This window comes from Octopus bimaculoides, chromosome 18 (assembly GCF_046866305.1).
Source record: "Octopus bimaculoides isolate indiv1 chromosome 18, ASM4686630v1, whole genome shotgun sequence".
Classification (NCBI taxonomy): Eukaryota; Metazoa; Mollusca; class Cephalopoda; order Octopoda; family Octopodidae; genus Octopus; species Octopus bimaculoides.
Window position 1 is genome coordinate 11,725,107 of NC_142945.1, and position 25,708 is coordinate 11,750,814.

General features: G+C 37.7%; 2 protein-coding genes across 4 annotated transcripts; one reads left to right on the top strand and one right to left on the bottom strand.

The window, feature by feature from the left end:
* Positions 1-926: 926 nt before the first annotated feature.
* LOC106881058 (exosome complex component RRP40) lies at positions 927-4,671 on the bottom strand. The gene is made up of 4 exons (XM_089365746.1): positions 4,439-4,671; positions 3,711-3,860; positions 2,238-2,389; positions 927-1,218 (listed from the first exon to the last, which is right to left on the bottom strand). The coding sequence occupies exons 1-4, from the start codon at positions 4,643-4,645 to the stop codon at positions 963-965; spliced, it is 765 nt and encodes a 254-aa protein (XP_089221872.1). The 5' UTR covers positions 4,646-4,671; the 3' UTR covers positions 927-962.
* A 183-nt stretch (positions 4,672-4,854) lies between these two features.
* LOC106881057 (methyltransferase-like protein 25B) lies at positions 4,855-23,541 on the top strand. Of its 3 annotated transcripts, none has more exons than XM_014931264.3 (11): positions 4,855-4,911; positions 7,647-7,815; positions 9,468-9,533; positions 11,434-11,655; positions 11,770-11,875; positions 11,978-12,259; positions 14,431-14,560; positions 15,181-15,272; positions 20,650-20,757; positions 21,625-21,710; positions 22,174-23,541. In XM_014931264.3, the coding sequence occupies exons 2-11, from the start codon at positions 7,654-7,656 to the stop codon at positions 22,327-22,329; spliced, it is 1,410 nt and encodes a 469-aa protein (XP_014786750.2). In that variant the 5' UTR covers positions 4,855-4,911; positions 7,647-7,653; the 3' UTR covers positions 22,330-23,541. The 3 variants fall into 3 exon arrangements, with proteins under 3 accessions (XP_014786750.2, XP_014786752.2, XP_014786751.2); XM_014931266.2 differs by having other exon boundaries at positions 4,882-4,986; XM_014931265.3 differs by having other exon boundaries at positions 4,888-5,994.
* Positions 23,542-25,708: the final 2,167 nt, after the last annotated feature.

Below are 25,708 nucleotides of genomic sequence, written 5' to 3' on the forward strand. Positions count from 1 at the left end.
TGACTAAAAGCAGGCAAATAATAAAGGAGGACGTGTAAAAGTTTTCTTGACTCATTTGATGATACAGGGTGGCCCAAAAGTAGATTTACAGTTATCACGTAGGCACTTTAAATTTCTTTTAAAACATTATATTGCATTGAAATTTCTGTCTTACAATTAACTAAATTAGCATAGAATAATGGTTTCGTATTTTTTTATAATTAAGATCTAAACTGTTAATATATGAATGCAAAAGAGATAGTTGAATAACTGTAAAGCTACTTCTGGGCCACCCTGTATGTTCTCTCTTCTCCGCTAATCTGATGGTAGAAATGTCTCTCTACTTGCAACCTTAAGAACCAAAGTAATGTTCTGTTGCAAAAGTGGTTGGCATTAGAAAGGGCACCCAATCATAAACACCATGTCAAAACAGCAGAACCTGATGTAGTCCTTAAGCTTGCTTTCCAGCTCCTGTCAAACTGTCCAACCCATGTCAGCATGGAAGCTGGATGTTAAATGAGGATGATGATGATTATATATATATATATTAATATTTAGCAGAAGTAACAGAGTGACTCAAGGTCCGAGAGTTTCGTGCATTGGCCCCAGAGCTATAATAGACAACACTTGTCCAAGGCACCACACAATGGAACTGAATCTGAAACCATGTAGTTGGGAAGTAAATTTCTTAACAGAGCCACGTCTGTACCTGTGTGTGTGCTTGCTTCAAATTGTTACTATGTGACATGCCATTTATATTTCTCATGTTCCTTAGCAAAGCAGTTTCATTATATGAACGAAATACAAGCACCTTGAGAAACAAAAAAAAAACATAGGTTAACGACAGAAAGCGCATCAATATCTCTCATCTATCCAAAGTTAACATGAATGCAACAATGATGATGATGATGATAAAGAAGTGGGAGTAAAAAAATTTTAAAAAAACATTCTTATTTAGAAAAAAATTGATTTATGTATAAAATTTATAAAATAGAATCCTCTCTTTCTGGTTCTGAGATTTCTTTGGAATGAGTCTCAAGAGCTTGAGAAAGTCGCTGACACATTACTTTGATTTGGTTGTTAGTCATGTGTTCAGCAGAAACTATGGCATTAGCTACAGCTATCGTATTCACCACTGAGGCTGCTTTGATCCACACGCGTCCATTCATGCCAATTGCAACTTCAAATTGGATGTTCTTTCCCAATGACTTCAACAAAACACACTGAGGATTTAAAAGTCTGGAAAAAAAAAATAAACAGAAGAAATAAAAATAATTACAATTTACTCTTTTACTTGTTTCAGTCATTTGACTGCGGCCATGCTGGAGCACCGCCTTTAGTCGACCCCAATACTTATTCTATCAGTCTCTTTTTGCCGAACCGCTAAGTTACGGGGATGTAAACACACCACCATCGGTTATCAAGCAATGTTGGGGGGGACAAACATAGACACACTAACATACACACACACATACATATATACGACGAGCTTCTTTCAGTTTCCGTCTACCAAATCCACTCACAAGGCTTTGGTTGGCCCGAGGCTACAGTAGAAGACACTTGCCCAAGGTGCCACGCAGTGGGATTGAACCCAGAACCATGTGGTTGGTCAGCAAGCTACTTACCACACAGCCACTCCTACACCTAATTTTTTTTCTTCTTATTTTCTTTTTTAATTAATCAGAAATTAAGCTTGCATGCTCCACTGGATGGGTAATGTCCAGTGTGCATACACGACAGTGTAAATGATTTAAGAGGAAAACTGGGTATAAGAGGCAAGAGAGAAGACTGCACTGGTTTGGTCATGTGATGAGGACAGCTGCATAAAGAAGTGCCAAGCTCTAATTGTGGAGGGGGTAGACCCAGGAAAACTTGGGTTGAAGTGGTGAGAAAGGATCTTCAGACGCTGGGCCTCACCGAGAAAGTGACAAGGGAGGTGAATTGCTGTACTTGAGATGTCATCCATACAAACAGGCTTGTCTTTTATAGGTACTGGTGCCGTATAAAATGCACTCGTGCCGCTGCCACATACGTGCACTTGTGTCAGTGGCACACAAAAAGTACCCAGTACATTCTGTAAAGTGGTTGGCATTAAAAAGGGCATCCAGCTGTAGAAACCATGCCACAACAGACAACTAGAGTCTGGACAGCTCTCTGACAGAAAAAACATCCCAGAATCAAGAACAGTGGAGAAGTCATTGATGGCCTATGCTCTTCAGGGAGTAAAGGGCTTAAAGAAAGATTCTAAGCAAACTTACTTGCGTACAAGATGTAGAGGACAAGTGAAGAGGAATCCACCATCTCTGATGACACCCATTCCAGCTGATTTGCCTTGACTGTTGATACAAACGATTTCTGATTCCATGTCCTTGTTAGCAACCAATATTTTGCCATACAATAAATCTCCAACCTAAAAACAAAGTAACAAACTATTTTTCACAGATCTCAGTCATGGGACTGCAGGGAGCACACAAAGGGAAAAATTAGGGAATTTATGTCTAACCAATATCTGTTATTTTTTCCCTTGTTTTAGTCACTGGACTGTGGCCATGCCTTAACGGGTTAAGTCAAATAAATCAACCCCGTACTTATTTATCAGTCTATTTTGCTAAACACTAAGTTATGGGGATGTAAACAAACCAACACTGGTTTTCAAGTAGTGTTGGGGCACAAACACATATACAAAGACACATAAATACAGTGAGAGAGAGAGAGAGCTTCTTTCAGTTTCCATCTATTAAATCCACTCCCAAGGCCATAGTAGAAGACACTTGTCCAACGTTCTACACAGTGAGATTGAACTCAGAACCATGTAGTTCTTACCAGAGCCACACCCATACCTGTAGCACACAAAAAATTATTTCATCTTCATGTTTCTGGAATGAGTCATTAGAAGAGAAACTAACCAGTCTATCAATTCTTTATTTTTCATTTGTCAACAGAATTTTTTTTTTTTTTTTTTTAATTTTGTTAACACTTTGAATACTAAGCCATCAGAGACTGCCTCTGATCTCCGATACAAATTTCTTGATTTAAAGCAATCTGCCTTGAAATCATCCATTGAAATTTCATTTTAACTTATGATCTAAACACCATCTTGATATTGATGAAGTAATTTTACTAAATTCTTCATAATTTCCAAAATTAATTGAAACAAAATCAGTTTATTTCAACAGAAATATAGCAACAAAAGAGTTAAATATTCATAAAATATAGGTTCGGATGTGGCTGTGGGGTAAGAAGTTTGCTCCTCAACTGTATGGTTCCGGGATCAGTCTTACAACATGGCACATTAGACAAGTGTTTTCAACTGAAGTCTCAGGCCAATCAAAGCCTTGTGAGTGGATTTGGTAGACAGAAACTGAAAGAAGTCTGTCTAATATATATATATATATATATATATATATATATATATATATATATATATGTATGTGTGTGTCTGTATTTGTCCCCTCACCACCGCTGTAACTTAGTGGTTCAACAAAACAATTCAACAGAATAAATATCAGACTTAATAAGAATAAGTACCGAGGTTGATTCATTCAACTAACTAAAATTCTTCAAGGTGGTGCCCCAGCATGGCCACAGTCTAATGACTGAAACAAGATAAAACAATAAACTGGGATCAATTTAATTCGCTTCCCCCTCCCCTAAAATTGGTTGCCTCCGGCCAAATTTTGAAACCAATGTTATAAAGATCACAAAAAAAAAAAAAAACTAGGTATACATACTTTCACATCTGGTCTGTTACGTTTGTTGGCGCCTTCGAAAGACAGAAATGATAATCCGGCAGGTTCATTACTTCCAATGTCCACCCTAAATACATCACCAGCTTTCATTGTGCAGATTCCAAGTACGTGGTCTCCTCGCACAGGAACATACTTTAAAATAACAATCAAAATATATATATATGTATTAAAGTACTACTTTTTTAGTCTTCTAAGATTTCAGGACAATAGACACGAGTTAAAATAATAAAATAAGAACAGTAATAAACATTAGATTAACTGGACTTCTGAAGGTTATTGTAAAACAAATATTGCAAATGTACCGGCTTCGCGTACTCTTTCCGTTAACGTTACATCTGGATCTTTTTAATCAAGATTGCTTTTATTGAGGTAGGCATGTCGCTCTTGTTAAAAGGTAAACAATCGAGATATTACAGTATTTAAACAATGAAAACATTCGATAATGAAAGTAAGTCGTGTGTGCGTGCGTGCGTGTCTGTGCATTCATACACAACAAGCTTCCGTCGATCAATTCCCCATACAAAGTAATGGTCGTGGTAGAAGTCACTTGTTGAAGATTCCGCGCAGTAGAAAATCGAATCTAAAACCATGTGGTTGCACAATGAACTTCCAAATCCCACAGCCATGCTTGCACCCATTTGTAATTCATTTTTTATGTTGCATACATAAAGAAATACGAGCAGTCAAGTCTTATGAAAGCGACTACATACCCTACGTTGGTGACAGTCAATCCAGTAGGTGTTATGTTCTTTAAAACGAAGAATTCCAGGCTTTGTCACTAATACTTGTTTTTCCTGAACCCGTAATCCTGGCCCTAACACTATTTTATTCTCTTGTTCATCGACATCTTTCAAATCCCGAATAATTTCACCGGGAAGGAATAATTGATCAACACAACTCAGCACGTCGTCCGCCATCTTGTTGCTAAGTAAAGCTAACTTCACTTTTTCATCCCTCTCAACCGTAATACATCATATTCTTTTACTTTCTTTTTAGATAACCATTTAATTGAATCTAAAATAATAATTATTATGTTTTTCGTTTGTTTTATATTTTACTACAATGCTTTTATCCTTCGAAATCTACTTTCACTAAAACCAATCAGACTTACTTTGTTCGAAACTACATGTCCAGACTTATATATATTATCAGCTCCACCAATTCCTAAATGCTAACTTAACCGGTTCGTCGTCTACATTTCTTTGAATGAACCTTTTTTTAATTATTATTTTAATTATCGTTATTTGGCGATCTTACGGTATGAGTCCTAAAGATCGGTATTTTCTTATTATTTAAATCTGTTCAAAGGGGAAATATATCCATTTAATGAATTAATCGCTAAACATGTCGCATTTTAGTGAAAAATGTACACTTGCATCTATCAAAACAAAAAGCAATATTCATGCACACCCTGTCCCTCTGCACACTGAGACAAGAAGATAAAATATTTTGGAAGTATTATTGTCTCCAGATATGTGATATAATTCCCTCCCGGCATTGGATCATTATTAAATACGCTTTCTTTCCAGATTATGTAGTATTTTCCTTTTAATATAGATCGGTACGGCTGCACGAGGAAGCCTCGACGTGGTTACTCGATACTCTAGAAACAGCAGCCAAACCTGCCTCAAATCATATTCCACTGGTTTAAATATGGAAGCTACTTATTGGATGTAGTCCTTGACAAATATTCTCACCCATCCCCCCAAAAAAGATGGGATGATGATGGTCAGAATTCCTTAGACCCGTGATTCTCAACCAAGATTCATATGACCCTTGAGGCTCCACACGAGCAATATAGTAAATTGGGTACACACAGAACGCCAAGATTTTTTTTTTATAATTTTCATAAACATTTATTTATACTGGAGAACTTTCATCTAATTCTTCCAAATCTTTCTGTTAAAACTATTGAAACCATTTATGGGGATTTTCTTTTTTTTTTTTTTTTTATCTCAACTGGTCGCACGCCGTAAGGTTTAACGGAACCTATTGAAGCAAGCCAGCACGCTCGCAACGTTACCACGGGCGATTGCGAGGCTAAGGAGTTGGGAAAGCCAAACATCCTCACGAGCCTCACCTGACACATCGGTGAGGCGGGCTGCCAACGTTGACAGGAACTTCGCGGTTAGTGGCCCAGTCCCTCCGAACGTCTCAAACGCCACAGGTTGGAAAGGATAGTTCACTGTCAGGACGGGTTTCTCTTCCGTTCAGCTACGAAAGCAGTGATCTTCTCATTAACTGCGACATCCAGGAATACTTTATGGTAGATTGTTACAGTTTAATACTTCTCATATTTTCATATTGACCTGGAGAGGTCTAAGTTATTAGTACATGAGTCCTGTTTAGAATAGAAGTAAAAAAGAAAATGTTACCCAACTGCAGGATATTTTAGGAATTTTAACAGGCGCAGGAGTGGCTGTGTGGTAAGTAGCTTGCTTACCAACCACATAGTTCCGGGTTCAGTCCCACTGCGTGGCATCTTGGGCAAGTGTCTTCTACTATAGCCTCGGGCCGACCAAAGACTTGTGAGTGGATTTGGTAGACGGAAGCTGAAAGAAGCCCGTCGTATATATGTATATATATATGTGTGTGTGTGTGTGTGTCCCTAGCATTGCTTGACAACTGATGCTGGTGTGTTTATGTCCCCGTCACTTAGCGGTTCGGCAAAAGAGACCGATAGAATAAGTACTAGGCTTACAAAGAATAAGTCCTGGGGTCGATTTGCTCGACTAAAGGCGGTGCTCCAGCATGGCCGCAGTCAAATGACTGAAACAAGTAAAAGAGTAAAAGAATCAAACATGAAATTCCATATGTAAAATCACAAGTGTTTTCACAATTGCTTTTCCATGATGATACGTGTCAAGCGTTTGAGGAAAGAGATAGGGGAAGGGGGAAGTAGACAACATCTGAAAAGATTGGGGGAGGGTTGAGGGGAGGGAGATGCACAAGTTGGGGAGGCTGAAGGGATGCCATCAATCAGGTAGTAATGAATTATGTAAATAATATTTTCAAGTTTCTGCTACTGGTCTGGGGCTTAACAATGCTTTACATTTTATCATGAAATATCATTATCTATAATCAAGCATAACTTCCACTTCATAAGTAAGCCACATGATCAATATTTTCTGGAAATGAGCATTTTTTCCAACATAAAATCTATAAAAATTGCTCCTCTATTCCAATTAGAAATGCTAATGATTCAGTAACTACTGTCCAAACTAATGAAGGTATCTTTACATGGTTTCTGGATCTGCTAGAAATAGCAGCTAATCCTTCTTCAGGTCACACTCTACTGTCTTTTAAAAAAGAGAAGACACATTAGATCAAGGCTGCGGGCCGCAGACTTTCATCTCACAGCCTGCTTGGTACTTTCTTGAAACGGGTTTATTTAAACAAACATTTAAAAAATTTTATCAAAAATTAAAGATTTGTAATGAAAAGTAAAAAAGAAAGATACTACTAGGCACAGGAGTGGCTGTGTGGTAAGTAGCTTGCTTGCCAACCACATGGTTCCGGGTTCAGTCCCACAGCGTGGCACCTTGGGCAAGTGTCTTCTACTATAGCCTCGGGCTGACCAAAGCCTTGTGAGTGGATTTGGCTGCTAAAAAGCAGAGATGACTTTGGTGGAATTTGAACCCAGAACATAATGACAGAAAAGATGCTGTTAAGCGTTTTGTCCAGTGTGCTAATGGTTCTACCAGCTTGCCACCTTATTGATACTAATAATACTAATAACTCTTAGGCACAAGGGCTGAAATTTTGTGGGAGGGTTTTAGGGTTTTAGTTGAGAACATCAACCTCAGTACACAACTGGTACTTCTTTTATTGACCCTGAAACAATGAAACTTCGAAAACGTTTCATTGATGCTATAATTCTTTTGCCGTAAAATAATTCAGAAGATTATTTTCTTTCAGATAAAGAATGAGCAACCACATTGCAGACACTTTGCAACGCCATGAACACATTGTTAGAGAAGACCACTTGACACAACTCATCAACTTCATTTCCAAACACCAATGGATTTATGACTTCCAGTTTACAAAATTCTTTGTGGAAGAAGTTTGGAAGAAGGCACCTGCAGGAGTAAGTTCTGTTACCTGAGATTTTTTTACCTCTTAGAATGTGAAATAGGATGTGCAGCTATTATTCTTGATTGCCTTGGGTCAGCCTTGACCAAGCAGAACTTAGAATTCATCGTCATCATCATTGTCATCATCATTGTTGTTTTAACATCTGATTTTCCATGCTTGCATCTTTTGGATCAGAACAAACTGGAGCTGAATTTTTTACAGCTGGATGCCTTTCCTGTTACCAACCCTGGAAGCAAACATCACTATTGAAATGAGCCTTTTTGTTTACAAAGACCATGCAACATATCAAGAAGCTCAGATATGGACTATCTGAGTGGACTATTATATACAACTAGCAAACACATGAAAATGAGGGGAAATAAGAACTCATTCACACACATGCACACGCACACACATACACATACACACACATATAAAATAGGCTTTTTTTTTGCAGTTTCTATCGAATCAATTCACCAGGTTTTGGTTTGTTCAAAGCTATAGTAGAACACACATGCCCAAGGTGCCATGCATGGAGACTGTACCCAGAACCAGGTGGTTCAGAAGTAAATTTACCACAAAGCCTCACCTGCACCTATTTTGTGTGTGTGTAGTAGGCATCCATCAGTCTTGGGAGGCCATGGATCTGCGCCCAAAGAAATCTTGTCAGCCGCTAATGGTGGAATAGAAGCTCCTGTGGCTGTAGAGGCCCACACCAGAGTGGCAGTCACACATACAGTGACTGCATTTGAAGGAGCTCACTGTCAGCACTACTGGCTTTTCCTTCTGACAAGTGTGTTCCTCTTTTTCTTCACCTCACTTCATCCCCTCTTGCAGTATTTGTCCCCAGCACGAGCGATCATTTGCAACCTCCTCCCATCTCAGAACATCCTGATCATGCGATCTCATATCTCTCTTGCAGAAGGAGTGAGCTTATGTGAGCACAAACATTTGATCACTATAACCAAATCATCTGCCTGGTTGTTCAGCAAGAATTTGCAGAAACCCTCATACATTGTTTAATGATGGGAGAGTCCATTATATATTTAAGAGTGGCTGTGTGGTGGTTCAGTCCCACTGCATGGCACCTTGATCAAGTGTCTTCTATTATAGCATTGGGCCAACCAAAGAAGCCTTGTGAGTGGATTTTGTAGACGGAAACTAAAAAAAACCCCTTCGTATATATATATATATATATATATATATATATATATATTGTTGTATTTGGGGATGGTCAGTTTAGCCAATAAAAACACACGCACTGTATATTTGGTGTTAATTTGCTTCAGCTTTATATTACATTACATTACATTAATCATATTTCGGCCAGAGTTCTTTCGTCACACTTCTGTGACCTCATCAGTGGTCCTTTGCTTTCTTCTTTCTTATGTGTGTCCCACCTTGCTAACGATCAGCCGTCTGTGTTTGGCCCCTCATCATCACTTGACAACCGATGTTGGTGTGTTTAGACCTATGGAATAAGTACTAGGCTTACAAAGAATAAGTCCTGGGGTCGATTTGCATGAGCTACTAATCCAACGTGTTATTTTATTAAGAGTGAGGTCAGTATTTAAAAAAAATAATCTCTATCAATCATTGTTCAATTGTTATATCTTAAAATTCTCCGAAATGTCTTTTGTTTCAATTTCTTTGTTTCATTTCTAGTGGCTGGATTATTTAATAACATTGTCAACAGAACAACTTAAACAGCTAACAGAAGGAACAATAACGGTAAATATAATAATTATTTCTCCTCCGTTTTGTCAGTTGTTATCAAAATATTCTATTGAGGAATGAGTGCTGTCTTGTTGTTTTCTCATATGTCATACAAATGTGATGTCAGCTCTGTAAGTCACATCGGAAGATATCTGTTTGGAAAGGCAGTAACTTTGAATAAGGAGTGACACAGGGCAGAAAGGGTTCTTTTAGGCCAGTAGCTTTTTCTTTTATTTCCTAATAAATAGGATACATAGAGGGGACGAAGTAGGACAGACAAAAAGGAACATCTAGATCGTTGAGCTTTTTTACAGATGATTTAACGAATGATTTTTATATGAGAATAATATATTATAATATGATGATGTTATTGTTTTAAAAATTTGATTACTTTTAGGTTGGGGATGTCTCCCTAACCCACCGGTTGATTTTTTTTGTTTTTCCATTTCTTTTTCTTCTATGCCCAGTCCGACCATATTGGCATGGCCCCTTGCATACACAACTTTCTTATGACATCCTTCCATCTTTTGGCAAATACTCTTTGCGACAAGCTCCTCCTCTTGGAAACAAGATGGGCGGTGAAGTAGTTCACCAGCCCTTCGTCTGGAGATGAACTGTCTTTTAGGCCAGTAGCATGATAAAACACCAAGTTCAGTCTACAAAAGCATACACAACTGTAGAGTTGTCTCGTTTTCATTGTTGTTGTGTTTACCAGATGATGCAGACGACAACAAGATGCTGAGAGATCCATCCAGTTTGTACTAGTATAGGAAAATAAATGATGATGATGACTTCAACAGTCAGTTCTGAGAGGAAGAGAGCATGAAAGAAGATTCGACCCTACTTCCTTACTGGTACTCTTTTTATCGACCCTGAAGGGACAAAAGACAGATTTGACATAAACAGTATTTGAACTCAAAGCACAGAGAGCTGGAACAAATACTGCCAGATATAACTGATGATGTAGCAATTCTACCAATTTATTATCTTAATTTATTAGTAATTAGAGAATAAATGTCCTGATGGTACCCCAAGGGAAGACCACCCTACTTATTCATCCAGCTGCAATTAGTCAAAGACATTGTTAGTCAGAGAGAACTCTGTGTCATGTGGCAAATAAGGCCACAACATGATCTCTCCAATCAGCTCTGTTTTCTTTTCTACTCTAGGCACAAGGCCCGAAATTTGGGGGGAGTGCCCACTCAATTAGATACGCAACTGGTACCTAATTTGGGGGGAGGGCCCACTCAATTAGATATGTAACTGGTACCTAATTTTGGGGGAGGGCCCACTCAATTAGATATGCAACTGGTACCTAATTTATCGACCCCAAAAGAATGAAAGGAAAAGTCGACTTCGGTAGAATTTGAACTCAGAATGTAAAGATAGACGAAATACCACTAAGCATTTCACCCGGCGTGCTAACATTTCTGCCAGCTCGCTGCCTTAATCAGCTCTGTTTTCTGGCACTGTTCTGGTCTTATTCCAGCTTCTCCACCCTTCTAGTCTCTCCTTGTCGATGGTCCTTTGCCATGTGGCTTTGGGGTACCTTTCTGCTCTTTTCCTTTCCTCTCAGGTTGCCACTTTTGTGCCACCATACAATCGCTTTCTCAATCTTGTCTGAGGACATGTCTGATCCAGCTCCAGTGTCTGCAGTTTATTCAGCAACAAATTGCAAAACCATCTTTCTTGTACTTTGAAAGACTACTATCATGTATGTAATGTATATATATATATATATATATATATATATATACACGTCTATGTATGTTTGTATGTGACTACAAGAAACAACCATTGTCAAATCCTCAATAGAAATACATGACTATTACAAACACTCGTTTCTTCTATGTTGGAAAATCTGAAGACCTTTTTTGGTTTAATAAAGAATGAATTTGTTTTATTTGTGTTGCAGAGTAACTGTCCAGATAGCCTGAAAGAATACATTGAGACATGCATAGAATTGTCTACACACCGGAAACGGTTGGACAATTTTGATCCTCCACCACTTAATTCATTTTTCACTGAAGGCCTGACTATGAAGAAAAAACATGAAATAACTGCCATGTCAAGTCTTGTCCATAATCTAGCCTCTCGTGCAAACATCCATACTTTGGTTGATGTTGGTTCTGGTCTGGTGAGTATTGCTTCTTGCATTGAAACAAAGTTTAAACTAATTTTAATTATTTTATGCACAGCACAACACAGCACTCACTGGATAATGTGAAATATTTAATCTTTTAATCCACAGGGTTACATAGATCATGCATTATCTTCTACGCATGGCTATGATATTTTGGGCATTGAATGCCAGGAAATTTTTGCTCACAAATCTGAAATGCGTGCTGCTCAATTCGGTAAGAATTATTCCATAACCACAAATAACCAATTTACCATTTTACTGCTGTGTTTTGGAATACTTCAAATCTATTTTTGCTTTTCGCTTTCTTCCTCCACAGAAATTGAACAGCTTCCAACTTGTAAATTTTCCACTTGCATCCTTCAATTGAAGCAGTCAAAAGAATGCCTGCAACAGTTTCAAGAAGCCCTCAGTAATCATCAGCAACAGCATAAAAGACCTTCTACCACAGCGCCACCCTCCGCAGAAGAACCTGTAATGTTGATGGGGTTACATTGTTGTGGTGATTTGACACCAACAGTCTTGAACATCTTCCTGCAGCTAAACCAAGCTCATATATTGTCTTGTATCAGTTGTTGCTACCACAAAATGGATTATAACGGTGAGTTCTTATCATGTCTGCAGTAAAGTTCTTCAGTAAAGATCTATTTCCATTTTTGATTCGATTTTAGGCTTTTTCTCAAAAATTCCATTGTTAGAATATATCCGATTCACACATGAATGGACATCCTTGTCAAACAGTTCATCGTGGTGGTGGTGGTGGCGGCTTTGGCGGCGACGACGACTTCGTGAGGAAGGAGGTTGTCCTAACATGCCTCACTAGTTTTGATCTACTTGGACTTTTCACGTTAAAGTCCTTGAGATACCATACAGTATTACTGATAATGATAATTTCTATAATAAGTACAAGGCTACTAATATTGACTGGAAGTGTGCAGTCAACTTAATCGTCCACACTACATGAATAATACTTACTTTATTGACCATCAAAGGAATGAAAATGCAGTTTACTTCGAGATTTGAAGCCAGAATGTAAGGGAGATAACTACATACATCCCCCCACCACCACTACATCGGGCTTTTCGTCCAGTTCTCTACCGTTACTGCCATTCACTGTTCTAATTAATAAATTATTTCTGCTTTTGGTATCAGGACGTATTATTATAGAAAAAGAAAAGTTTAATTTAACCAGCATCAGTACTTTACTGTTACTGAGTGCGAATTTATCGACCCCCTTTTGTGATCGATATATTCACACTCAAATCATACCCTACCATCTCTTAAAAGAAGGATGCTATCGGACAGGAAAAAGATCGTTGGTCACAGCTGTGACCAGCGATCTTCTGTAATCGTTATTTTCCTGAGGTGGGGCATCATTGTTGTTTTAAAGAAGTTGTTCCTCTTTACCCATTTTTTGGTTGTTTTATAATGACTTTTCTTTTTATTTTATTCATTTTAGATGAAACGTAATTTAACAAACAAAACAATATCCCTAGAATTCAGCCGAGACATGGCTGAAGTCTGTCAAGGCTAACTATGAAATGGGAGAATGACCAACAAATTTGGCCATTGTGGGCATTAGTGGGTGGGGTTGGGTTAAGAATATAGTTCGTGAAAGAGTATAATATGATGTTTAAGGTCAGTGACCCGGGTGAGATAGGAGTCAGCTTGACTGGTTCTTTGATAGGTTAGAAGTGGGGTGTTGGTAATATTTTATTATACTAGGCTTAGAGAAGTGGGTAGCTGGGAGAAGACAGAAAATAGAGTAAGGATCAAGAATAAAGAAAGTAAAAGTGAAGAAGTATAAATGCATAAAGCCAATTATATATATATATATATATATACATACATGCTGCCTGACTGGCTCCTGTGCATGTAGCACCATTCAAGCATGGCCAATGCCAGTGCTGCCTGACTAGCTCCCATGTCGGTGGCACGTAAAAAGCACCCACTACACTCTCAGAGTGATTGACATTAGGAAGGGCAACCAGCTGTAAGAAACCTTGCCAGATCAGATTGGAGCCTGGTGCAGCCTCCCAGCTTTTCAATCCTCTGTCAAACTGTCCAACCCATGCTAGCATAGAAAGCGGATATTAAACAACAATGATGATGATGATATACATGTGTGAGTGTCACAGTTATACAAGTAGTGTCATTCATTTCCAATATTCTGTGAAAATATCTCAGAGCAAAGGGAAATATTATCTTACTTTGAAACTAGTGAGGACTGAAAAAGAAAAGGCATCTGGCCATAGAAAAGTAGGCATTAAAATGATGGTGATGTTCTGCAGTGTGATTGCTGTTTTTGAAGATAAATCTAATCTGCAGTCTTTCTTTCTAAAGCACAGATATATAATTATTTTCTTAGTTCTCTCTTGTTTTAGATATTGCTGCACAGAAACACTGTCTGCTTTTGCACAAAACTCCCAACTACTTTTTATTTCTTGGAACAAAATTTTATTTGTTCTATTTGCATTACAATCAAGGCAGGATTAGCTTAGCACAGCCACTATATAAATGATTTAAGTGCTTTACTTTGTATGAGTGCCACTGTTGTTATTATTGCTCTCTTCAAAATTACTTGTTAAACTGTTTGGAATATTTTTTCCTACTTCCTGTTCATTAAAATATTCATTTTATTCATTCATTTGTGTTGTTTGCTCACATTGTTTGCTATTTCAGTATTTTGTTTTGTACTCTGTATTTAGTAGCCCTTTTCTTGAGTTGAATGTCTGTCGGTAAACCATTCCACTTTATTTCTTTTGTTTCTAGTCAATGAACATCAATTTACTAATTTCCCCATGAGTGCCAAGGCCAAGAGAGCTTTTAGCTTCCAACAAGGGATCAATGGGTTCTCTCATCTGAATGTCTATGCCCTGAGATTGGCAGCTCAGCAGACAAAGTAAGAAAAGTTCACATGAGAATTTTTTTTTAAACCTTGATATTTGTGTGTATATATGTGTATGTGTGCATATGTAGTGGGGAGGATTGCAGTCATCATCGTCATCATCATCGTTTAACGTCCGCTTTCCATGCTAGCATGGGTTGGACGATTTGACTGAGGACTGGTGGACCAGGTGGCTACACCAGGCTCCAATCTGATTTGGCAGAGTTTCTACAGCTGGATGCCCTTCCTAACAAGCAACCACACCGAGAGTGTAGTGGGTGCTTTTCCGTGCCACTGGCACGAAGGCCAGTCAGGCGGTACTGGCAACGGCCACACTCGAAATGGTGTATTTTACGTGCCACCTGCACAGGAACCAGTCCAGCGGCATTGGCAACGATCTCGCTTGAATGTCTTTTCAAGTGCCAGGTAACGATCACGCTCAAATGGTGCTATTTACGTGCCACCAGCAGTATATCCACAAATATGCATTTATTCATTCCTTCCATTTAATGTCCATTTTTCCATGGTAACATCATTAAACTGGTGATGATGATGATGAAGAAAACGATGATGATCATCATCCATTTTCATTTTATAAAACCCTTTAAAATAATCAAATATTTTTATATTGTCAGAAGTCAGTGGATGAACCAAACAGAAGCTCAGTATGACTACTGTAAAAAGAACGTGACATTGCGAGGGTTGCTTGAAATCTTGTTTCTCAAAGGTTAGTTGTAAACATTCAGCTTTATCTTAAAAAATTCTTCACCTTCTTCTGCCTTAACGAACAAATCATTATCTTGATAACAAAGCTGGTTCTCTTGAATCTGTGTATGCATATGTGTGTGTGTATAATATATATATATATTTCTCCGTTTTCTTTTGTTCTCTCCCCTTGTTTTTTCTCTCAATCTTTTCTGTCAAAGAGCATAGGTTTGAAACATCAAAGACTTTTCCATTTTACCTGAGCATCAAACTAATACACCTGTTTGCTGTTCCCTTGTCAGTCTCTGTCTTGTACATTTGAACCAAATATATATATATGTATAGGTGTAGGAGTGGCTATGTGGTAAGTAGCTTGCTTACGAACCACATGGTTCCGGGTTCAGTCCCACTGCGTGGCGGCACCCTGGGCAAGTATCTTCTACTATAGCCTCGGGCCGACCAAAGCCTTGTGAGTGGATTTGGTAGATGGAAACTGAAAGAAGCCCGTTGTATATATGTATATATCAATCCCAGGACTTATTCTTTGTAAGCCTAGTGCTTATTCTATCGTTCTCTTTTGCCGAACCGCTAAGTTACGGGGATGTAACCACACCAACATCGGTTGTCAAGCGATGTTGGGGGGACAAACACAGACACACATGCGCACACGCACACACACACACATATACATATATACGATGGGCTTCCTTCAGTTTTCGTCTACCAAATCCACTCACAATGCTTTGGTCAGCCTGAGGCTTTAGTAGAAGACTCTCGCCCAAGGTGCCATGCAGTGATACTGAACCCAGAACCATGTGGTAGGTAAGCAATCTACTTACCACACAGCCACTCCTATATATACATAAATCGATAGATAGATAGATATTAAGGCGGTGAGCTGGCAGAAACATTAGCACGCCGGGCGAAATGCTTAGCGGTATTTCACTCGCCACTACGTTCTGAGTTCAAATTCCGCTGAGGTCAACTTTGCCTTTCATCCTTTCAGGGTCAATAAAATAAGTACCAGTTACGTACTGGGGTCTATATAATCGACTTAATTCATTTGTCTATCCTTGTTTGTCCCCTCTGTGTTTAGCCCCTTGTGGGCAGTAAAGAAATGAGATAGATAGATAGGTAAGATAGATAGATAGACAGACAGACAGACAGACAGGATAGATAGATATACTCAAGTTTGTGTCCATCTGTTGGTGGGTGTATATTTATGAAGATATAATATATATTTGTCAACATTGCCTCATTCACTTCCCCATCTCTCTATCTACACACGCACACACACACACACACACAAACACACTGCCTCCCCACTTTATCCTCCCCCCTTTCCTCTTCTTCCACCTCCTTTTTGGCCTGATAATTGCAAATGGTTTATCTGGCTAAGGTCCTGTTTTTAGAAAAGTATTTATTGATCCTCATAAATACTTTTCTCCTTTGTTCTATTTTCTCTCTCTCTCTCTCTCTCTCTCTCTCTCTCTCTTTCTCCCCCTCTCTCTCTCATTGTCATGAATCCTGTTTCTTTCAATTTATCTCTATATCTAGGGCATATTTGTACTTGTTATCTTTCTTTTACCTCTATTCAGAGGAATTCTTCATACACCTATACTTATACACATGTTGTAATGTAATTCGTTATTTACAATGAATAAGATAACCAGACAACAGTCAGAACAACATAACGAACTAACAATTCTTTTTACCAACCAACAATTAATATTCCTTGTGAACTAACCATCTGACGCCTTCCGACTTCACTCGACTCCAAACTCTGAACTCTTGAACTCACTCAGATTGTTACTATTTATACTTTACTCGGACCAGTCTATCTCTTGCAAGGGGGCGTCGTAACCCTCATCACAGCATCTGCCTTTTTGAGATTTTGACCACTCTGAGAAAGTGGAATTCCTATTTTTTTCTTTCCTGTACTTCACCTTTTTTTTTAGCTGTTGTATCTTAATTGTTGCCCAACTTTTGAGGTAGTATTGTTCATTGCACACAGCACTTTTTCTTTTCATTGTACTAAGCACTCTTGTTAGCACTTGGTTTTCTTTTCTTTTCTTTTTGTTTTTTTTTTGGAAAATTTAATATCTTTTTCAATTAGTTGTTACTTCCAGATATTCAGTCTGTTTCCATTTTCTGAAGCTAGTTCTTCAGAGTTCAGCATCAGCTGAGATGACACTTTATTCAACTGACAGAGGAAGGTGACTGATCAAACTGATTATGTAAACAGAATTCTTTTCCACCTATTCTTGTCAGAACCTTTGATACGGAGTATCAAAAGTTTAATCTCTTTCACACTGATAAAATGTCAAGCAAACTTAAAAATTTGTCGTTACTGTTATTGTCAGTATGAGCAGAACTTATGAATCGTTTGCTGCGAAGGAGAAATTAAATATGTAGAATATGCATTTGAACGTGGCAATAGAGCCAATGTTTGAAATTGGCGTAAACAGTACGACAAACTTAAAACTCTGCCTAGTAATAAACAGACAAAAATAAAAACATACTATCAACATTATCCATATCGTTACATTTTTTTTCAGTCAGGAATATCCATATCACTATGTATGTCAATGGTGCTCCATTGTGATTGGTAGAAACTCCAAGCAATGTAAAATATGGCCCTGACCGTGTTTACCAGCATGAAGGTCAGACTTCAAAAAATAGTTAACCAGGCACAGGAGTGGCTGTGTGGTAAGTAGCTTGCTTACCAACCACATGGTTCCAGGTTCATTCCCACTGCGTGGCACCTTCGGCAAGTGTCTTCTACCATAGCCTTGGGCCGACCAAAGCCTTGTGAGTGGATTTGCTAGATGGAAACTGAAAGAAGCCCTTCATATATATGTATATGCATGTGTGTGTCTGTGTTTGTCCCCCCCAACATCGCTTGACAACCGATGCTGGTGTGTTTACGTCCCTGTAACTTAGCGGTTCGGCAAAAAAGACCGATAGAATAAGTACTAAGCATCCAAAGAATAAGTCCTGGGGTCGATTTGCTCGACTAAAGGCGGTGCTCCAGCATGGTGACAGTTAAATGACTGAAACAAGTAAAAAAAAAAAAAAAATTTAATTGTTTTAGTAAATTTATACAGAAAAAGTAAGCATTATACCGTCAACTTCATATTTAAGCCATTATTTTTTCTGTAAAAACCTTTTCTGACAATAAATGAGTCAAATGTTTACGTTTTGTGCATCTTTTTGCAACAAAAAAAAATTCTGGAAACTATCTACTCATGTAATTTACACACCCTCTGAAGTTTATTTTTATTTTTGTGAAAAAAAAGTGCATAAATTACATGGGTTTTTACGGTAGATAAAATTATCTCATTCGGTTTCTGGGAAGAGCCTCTCCACCACTCAATCTGCTGAATTCATTTCCTACTTTTGTTTATGCTGAATTGGTAATGCTTTTCTATGTATTTATATATAACTAGCTTAAAAACTGCCCTATTGGGTGACTTTGAAGCTACCTTCTGTGGCAGGCTCTTGATTGGGCCTTGGACCCAACAATGACACTTCATGTATTGAGTGCATATTTAATTTTATTATATTTGAACAAAATTTTTCAAACAGTTAAGTATTACATTAATATTTAAGCTTAACTTTTAAAAGGGAGGGGGAAGAGAGAAAGAGATTTAGAGAGATAGAGATTTAGAGAGAAAGAGATTTAGAGGGAGAGAGATTAAATGAAAGGAGTAGAGTGGATAGAGAATAATAGTGAAAGAGAATAAAACCATTCCCATAGAGAAAATGCTGGAAAACTTTTCGTTTTTTTGGACGATATATGATAAAGCTGTTGAAAATATGGAAATTGCAAAGAGAAATGTTGCCTATCTATGTATCTATGTGTCTGATAGTTATTCTGTCTGTCTGCCTCTCTCTCTCTAATACACACTCTCTCTCTCCCTCTGTCTGTCTGTCTCTCAGTAAATAGCCGTGAATATTACTGTTACTTTTCTACAGTTGAAGGGAGAGGTAGAAGGAAGAATAGAAATAAAATGTGTTAAGCACAGGAGGTCTAGTTGAAGTGAGTAGCAGAGTGAGAAAGAAGGAGGGACATAGAGAGAGTGAGAAAGAAAGAGAGAGAGAGAGAGAGAGAGAGAGAGAGAGAGAATGGGTGGTGACTGAAAGGACGGTTGCATTTATTTTGTTTTTAAATGTTTATCAGTATTTTCAAAGTAGACATAGATAACCACAGCAAATACTGGATGTTATTTTTACTTTCCTTTAATATAATTAATTACCGTATTCTGTATCCTGGGTCCTCAGCCAAATTTGGATATTACTTTTACTTTTCTGCACTGTAATTGGATGTTACTTTTAAAGACACATTTTTTGCATTTCATAGAATTTCCCTGGGTCATGCTTACACATAATTAGGCATAACTACAGATGTATACCCCCCACTACCACCACCCAGACTTTAGTAACCGTAATCTATGCTGTTTGAAAAATATTCGTATAAAATTTCATTAAAAAATACCCATTTTCCTGAAAGTCATGAGAGGGGAAAATGTTGGGTCATGTGAATTTCCCAAAACTCCACTTCCCAACTCCTCAGAAAAATTTTTTCCAACAAATTTTTACATACACTCAATCAACAGGATCTAAGCAATTATTTAATTATTTGTTGAAACTTTTGTTAAAAAGAATCCATTTTTCTGGAATTTATGAGGCAACAAAGTCGGTGGGGTATATATCTGTAGTTATGCCCATAATGATTCGATAGTTATTAAATGAAGTCACTATTTACAGATGCTTACATTTTTTTAATGTTTTCTGTGAGGTCCAGCTAGTAAATATTGTTATCGTACAAAAAAAAATTCATCACAAAAAAATCATGTAAAAAAATTGATGGAAACAATTGCAGTTATGAAAAGCTGGGAATCCAAAATTTCATGATTGCGAGTCCAGATTCGGCCCAGAATGTTTTTAATTTGCTCATGAAGTCGACCTGATTCCAAAATGGTATATGTTGGGCTACGGCCTCTAGGAGTAAAGTTAAGAAAGTGCGACACACTGACATTCGTATCTATTATATTAGATTGTAAATATTTTCTCGACTTTATGTTTGAAGCTCTGATGAAGCTAGAGGGTAATGCACAAGCATTCAACTATGAGTGCATCATGCCTTGTAGCAGAAACAGCTGTAAGCTAATGAAGTTCATGACATAATTTCTCATACATTATTTACATTATTTACATTGGACGGACATGTGTCTTCATCTTGTTTGTTGCTACCACAATGCTTCGGCTGATTTACACTCCAGCCTTCATCGGGTGTCCTGGTAGAATTTTGAAACCAACCTTGGGTTCTCGTTCCTAAGGTGTTTTTGCTGATGTTATTATTATTATTTAAGATTTTTTTGTATAATATTTTCCAGAGGGCATTGCTCAGTCAAAACAAGTGTGTCGTGTGAAAAAGAAGATCAATTATTCAACAGCTGAGGCTTACATTAATGCTGTACTTTCAAATATTCAAGATATTGCAGGTAAATTTTTACTTTATACATGGGATTTCTCCATTCTTCTCTTTTATTCTTTAACTTGTTTCAGTCATTTGATTGCGGCCATACTGGAGCACTGCCTTAAAGGGTTTTCAGTTAAAGAAATCAAGCCTAGTACTGATCCTATCAGTCTATTTTGCCAAACTGCTAAGTTACAGGGACATAACCACACCAACATCGGTTGTCAAGCGATTCTACAACAACTGTAACCCAATTTTTGCTAAGTTGACTTGTGCTTTGCCCAAGACATAATACACTGCCCAGACAGGGAGCTGAACTTACAACCTTATCATCATGAGTCCAACAGCTTAACCACTCAGCCAAACATCATCACATAGACCAACCTATACATTTGTTAAAAGACATGAGTATTTTATGTATTCACTCATTGACCCTTTGGCATTTGATTACAGATAAGATCACCACCATCAATTCATTGCATGGGAGTTCACTGCTATCAATTCATGATGAACTTTCTTGTGGTGAACTTGCTTCACAGTGAACGTTCCTTATGGTGAACCTTCCCTGCAGTGAACTGATAATGGTGAACCTTCCCAGCAGTGAATGGATGACAGTGAACTTACTGGACATGATAGCATTCAGATTCCTTTGCCAAATTACTGCTTATTTATTCACATGGTTTTGAATTAGTCATACATTACATTGTAGCTTCAAGATCTCAACGGTGTGTTTGTATATTTTTAGAATGACATTGTATGATAGGCGTGAGAGATTGGATCAGGTCAGTTTGAGCATAAAACAGGTAGAATATTTGGGCTGGATGTGACTGAATTACAAGCTGAAGGGTCACTATTCTGATGTAATTTCTCTTCTATTTTTATGAAATTTCAGAAGATCGTGCACATTACCTTAGCAAGGAGTTTCTTCAGTTATTCGCAGACAACCAAACTAATTTCCAGTTTATAGAACCAATAACAGTAAGTTTTCTCTCTACTTTCTTTCAGAAATACTCAAATAAGTCAAGTATGATTAGTTATTTTATTTTAGCGTGGCCGTTGCCAGTTCCGCCTGACTGGCCCTCGTGCCGGTGCCACATAAAAGCACCCACTACACTCTCAGAGTGGTTGGCGTTAGGAAGGGCATCCAGCTGTAGAAACTCTGCCAGATCAGATTGGAGCCTGGTACAGCCATCTGGTTCGCCAGTCCTCAGTCAAATCGTCCAACCCATGCCAGCATGGAAAGCGGACGTTAAACGATGATGATGATGATGATGATGATGATTTTAAGATAAAGCAGAAAGCTTTTCCATTCCCCTTTCAATAAATGATAGGAACAATTGATTAAAGTTTGTTTAAACTGCTATAATGATGGTTCTTTTTCATTTTTTTTTTTGCTTTGCCCTGCCATTAATCTGCCTTGTTTTACCTCTTTTCCTTCCAGTGTTTGCAGGTTTTGTTACAACCCGTTCTGGAAACCTTGATTCACTATGACCGTCTGGCCTTTCTCCAAGAAAGTGGATGTCGAGCATATCTGATACCATTGTTTAATGAACAGATTTCTCCACGGAATATCATAATTGTTGCAGAGAAGAAATGAAAATACACATTTCAGTTTTTTTATAGATCACTGTCACTAATACCATTTTGGTCTTATGGAACTAACAAGTCAGTTTGAAAATCGCCAACTGACCAAATTGATTGGATGTGAGGCTGTCTTCTGAAGCATCCATTGTTTGTTCCTATCTTTGGTACCACAATGTGTTCTTCAGTGTCCTTTAATATTCAGTGGCTTAGTCCATCACTATCAAAACCTGTTGCCTAAGAAGACTGAGGTATGCATACAACTAGAGATAATATCTCTCTTCTTCACCTTCCATCTTTACCAGTCATCAGCTCCAAGACCCTAACCGATCCACCATGGCAACAGACATTGGCCATCTCATCTCACCATGAAGTGTTTTGATTGACAGATGACTGCCAACACTTATTTCCTCTCAGGGTACAGATGAACTTTGACTTCTCTGTGAGAGGGTTTTCCATCGTTTGACAGGTTTTTAATTTTAATTCTACTGGTTGTCCACACACTCTGCCCCCTAAAGTGGACATAAGGGTGTGTGTATCCTGAAGGTCTCCTCCACTTTAACTAACCTTGGACTTCTGCACCTGGAAAGTTCCTAAGGCACAAGTCTGCACAAGGCTTATTTGGCAGTTACCTTTGCATGCATGTCCTTATATCTACACCATTGATAAGGTCCAAAAGAAAAGCTAAGCATCAGTGTCATTGAAGATGTTGCTGTCAGATTGCGAAGAGCTGGGACTGATACTGCAAATCATCTTGTCTGGTTCCGTCCTGAACTTACTATTTTTCGTCAACCTCACTAAGATGGAAAATAAAGTTGACCTCAACAAAATTCAAACTAAGAACACAGAATGTTGGAACAATTTACAGCATTCTGTAATGTGTGTGTCTGTGTGTGCGTGTGTGCGCATACATGCATACACATATAAATGCATGTATACATATGCATATACTGTATAACTATTATGTGTTTCGATAACTTACAGTACTGATTCTAATTTTCCATCCATCCATCTATCCATCCATTTCCTCTGCCCGCCATTCCTGGGAGGGTTGTGGAGTTAGAGTCCTCGGACACCTCCTCCATAGGGTCCAGTCAGAAGCAACCATTATTAGACTTTCTGGTTGGATTCCCAGTAGTGACCAACTGAGATTATCAATGTTATCCAACTATCTCCATTTTGATCTACCACCATACAATTGTATTTAATAAATTATGTTTAAAACAGATCATCATAATTATTTTGTTGTCTTGGGAGGGCTGTTACACCAATAATAACGACACATGCACTGGTTCAGTATCACTTCTTATTTGTTAATCATTTGGTTGAATATCTAACCAACTAACTAATCAATCATTTTATTTAATGTGCTGGTTAAACAACCAATCAGTTGTTTGTCAGTCAAAATTCTTTCATCACTACTCACAACCTTTTCAGTAACTTCTCTCTCTCTCTCTCTCTCTCTCTCTCTCTCAGGTTTGCTTTAGTCTGTCCAATAATTGATCTTATGCCTGTGTGAACGTATGAAGTATCTTAATTATAGTTTTAATGTCAAATTTCCCTTACTTATTCTATCGACTTCTTTTGCCAAATTGCTAAGTTACAAGGACATAAACACATGACTACCAGTTGTCAAGCAGTGGTGTGGGACAAACATAGACACAACCTCCTCCCTACACACACACCATCTGAAAGGTTTTAGCCTAATTCTCATTCTGTCAGTCTCTTTAACCAAACCGCTAAGTTATGGGGACAAAACACCAACACTGGTTGTCAAGTAGTGGTGGGGTACAAACACAAGTACATACACATATGTATATATATAATATATATATATATATATATATATATATATATATATATATATATATATATATATATATATATATATGTATGTATGTATGTATGTATCCTTTCATCGGAAGAGAGACACAGATTTACAGTATTTCAGGAAGAAAAAAAACTATGCGATGGGCCTGCTACATTTGGGCTAAACAAAACACAGACAAACATACTTCACATTAGAAGATTATCTACTAAATAATACTAATAAAGTTGACAGTATATCTCCGAAGTTACATTCCCTGGTAAAACTCCATGTATTTTAAACATTTTCTCATGCTCAATCTCAGACATAAGAATTGTTCAGGCAGAGTTGCCTCCCTTAGCTAAAGACCTCAAAATTGTGCAACCTGACTTCATTGATGAGGTTATTTTTGTAGTAAAAAAGAGTTGTGCCAAAAACATTACTTTATTTGGTAACTGAAAGATTGCTGAATCTTTTGATACCTCATACGTCAAAATCAGCAACTCAGTTTTAGAATCCATAAGCTCTGTTTTATATATTAAGATTATAGATATAGATAAATTAGTGAAAATCAAACTGGTGAGTGTGTTAGATAATAAGGCATTAAGACTGTATGGCTCTCCGCAGACACAACATAAGTAGGTATTCTGCTTTGCTAATAAGTTGCATGGACATAAAACAAAAACACAAGTTGTCAAGTAGTAGTGAAGGACAAACACAAAGATACACACAGACAGAGATATATACATACACACACACACACACCACATACATATTGTCAGTAGTTCATATATTCAAAAAACGAAGCTCACACCAAAAGATTAGAGCATCATCATCATCATCGTTTAACATCCGCTTTCCATGCTGGCATGGGTTGGACAGTTTGACAGAGGATAAGTCAAGAGAAAACAGATTCAGGTTACTGACTGAAAGAGTTTGAAATATGAAACTCAAAATAGAAAAAAATTGAGAGCATTTCATTTATAACATTGGCTTCAAATTTTGGCTCATGGACAACAATTTCAAGGGAGGCAGAAAGTCGATAACATCAAGTGTTTAACTGGTGCTTATTTTATCAACCTTGTAATCATGAAAGGCAAGGTCAACCTCAACAGAATTTGAACCCAGAATGTAAAGACAAATGAAGTGATACTAAGCATTTTGTCTCTTTCCTCTCAGTTATAGGATTGGCTTCAAATTTTGGCACAAAGCCAGAAATTTCTGTGGAGGGAATATGTTATTATATCAATACCAGTGTTTAACTGATACCTATTTTATCAACTCTGAAAGGATGAAAGGCAAAGTCAACCTCGGCGGAATTTGAACTCAGAACGTGACGGCAGACGAAATACCGCTAAGCGTTTCTGCCAGCTCGCTGTGTTAATAGACAGTTACATAGATAAATAAATAAATAGATAGATACATACATACATACACAGAGTTAGGTATGTAGGTAGATATATACATATGTGTGTATGTATGTATTAACTTAGAAATTTCACTGGTGATCAGCTTAACACTCTGGCAAAACTTTGAAGTCACTATCAACCTTTTCTTCATAAGAATCAATTTTATAATCTACATGTAC

Bases quoted from the DNA above. Each gene is read 5' to 3' on its own strand.
- LOC106881058 (XM_089365746.1), bottom strand. From the start codon at position 4,645: ATGGCGGACGACGTGCTGAGTTGTGTTGATCAATTATTCCTTCCCGGT. The intron at 3,861-4,438 runs GTATGTAGTCGC...GTTATTTTAAAG, and splicing joins TTGACTGTCACCAACGTAGG to TATGTTCCTGTGCGAGGAGA. The intron at 2,390-3,710 runs GTATGTATACCT...CTTTGTTTTTAG, and splicing joins GTAACAGACCAGATGTGAAA to GTTGGAGATTTATTGTATGG.
- LOC106881057 (XM_014931264.3), top strand. From the start codon at position 7,654: ATGAGCAACCACATTGCAGACACTTTGCAACGCCATGAACACATTGTT. The intron at 11,656-11,769 runs GTGAGTATTGCT...TTTAATCCACAG, and splicing joins TTGATGTTGGTTCTGGTCTG to GGTTACATAGATCATGCATT. The intron at 12,260-14,430 runs GTGAGTTCTTAT...TTTTGTTTCTAG, and splicing joins CCACAAAATGGATTATAACG to TCAATGAACATCAATTTACT.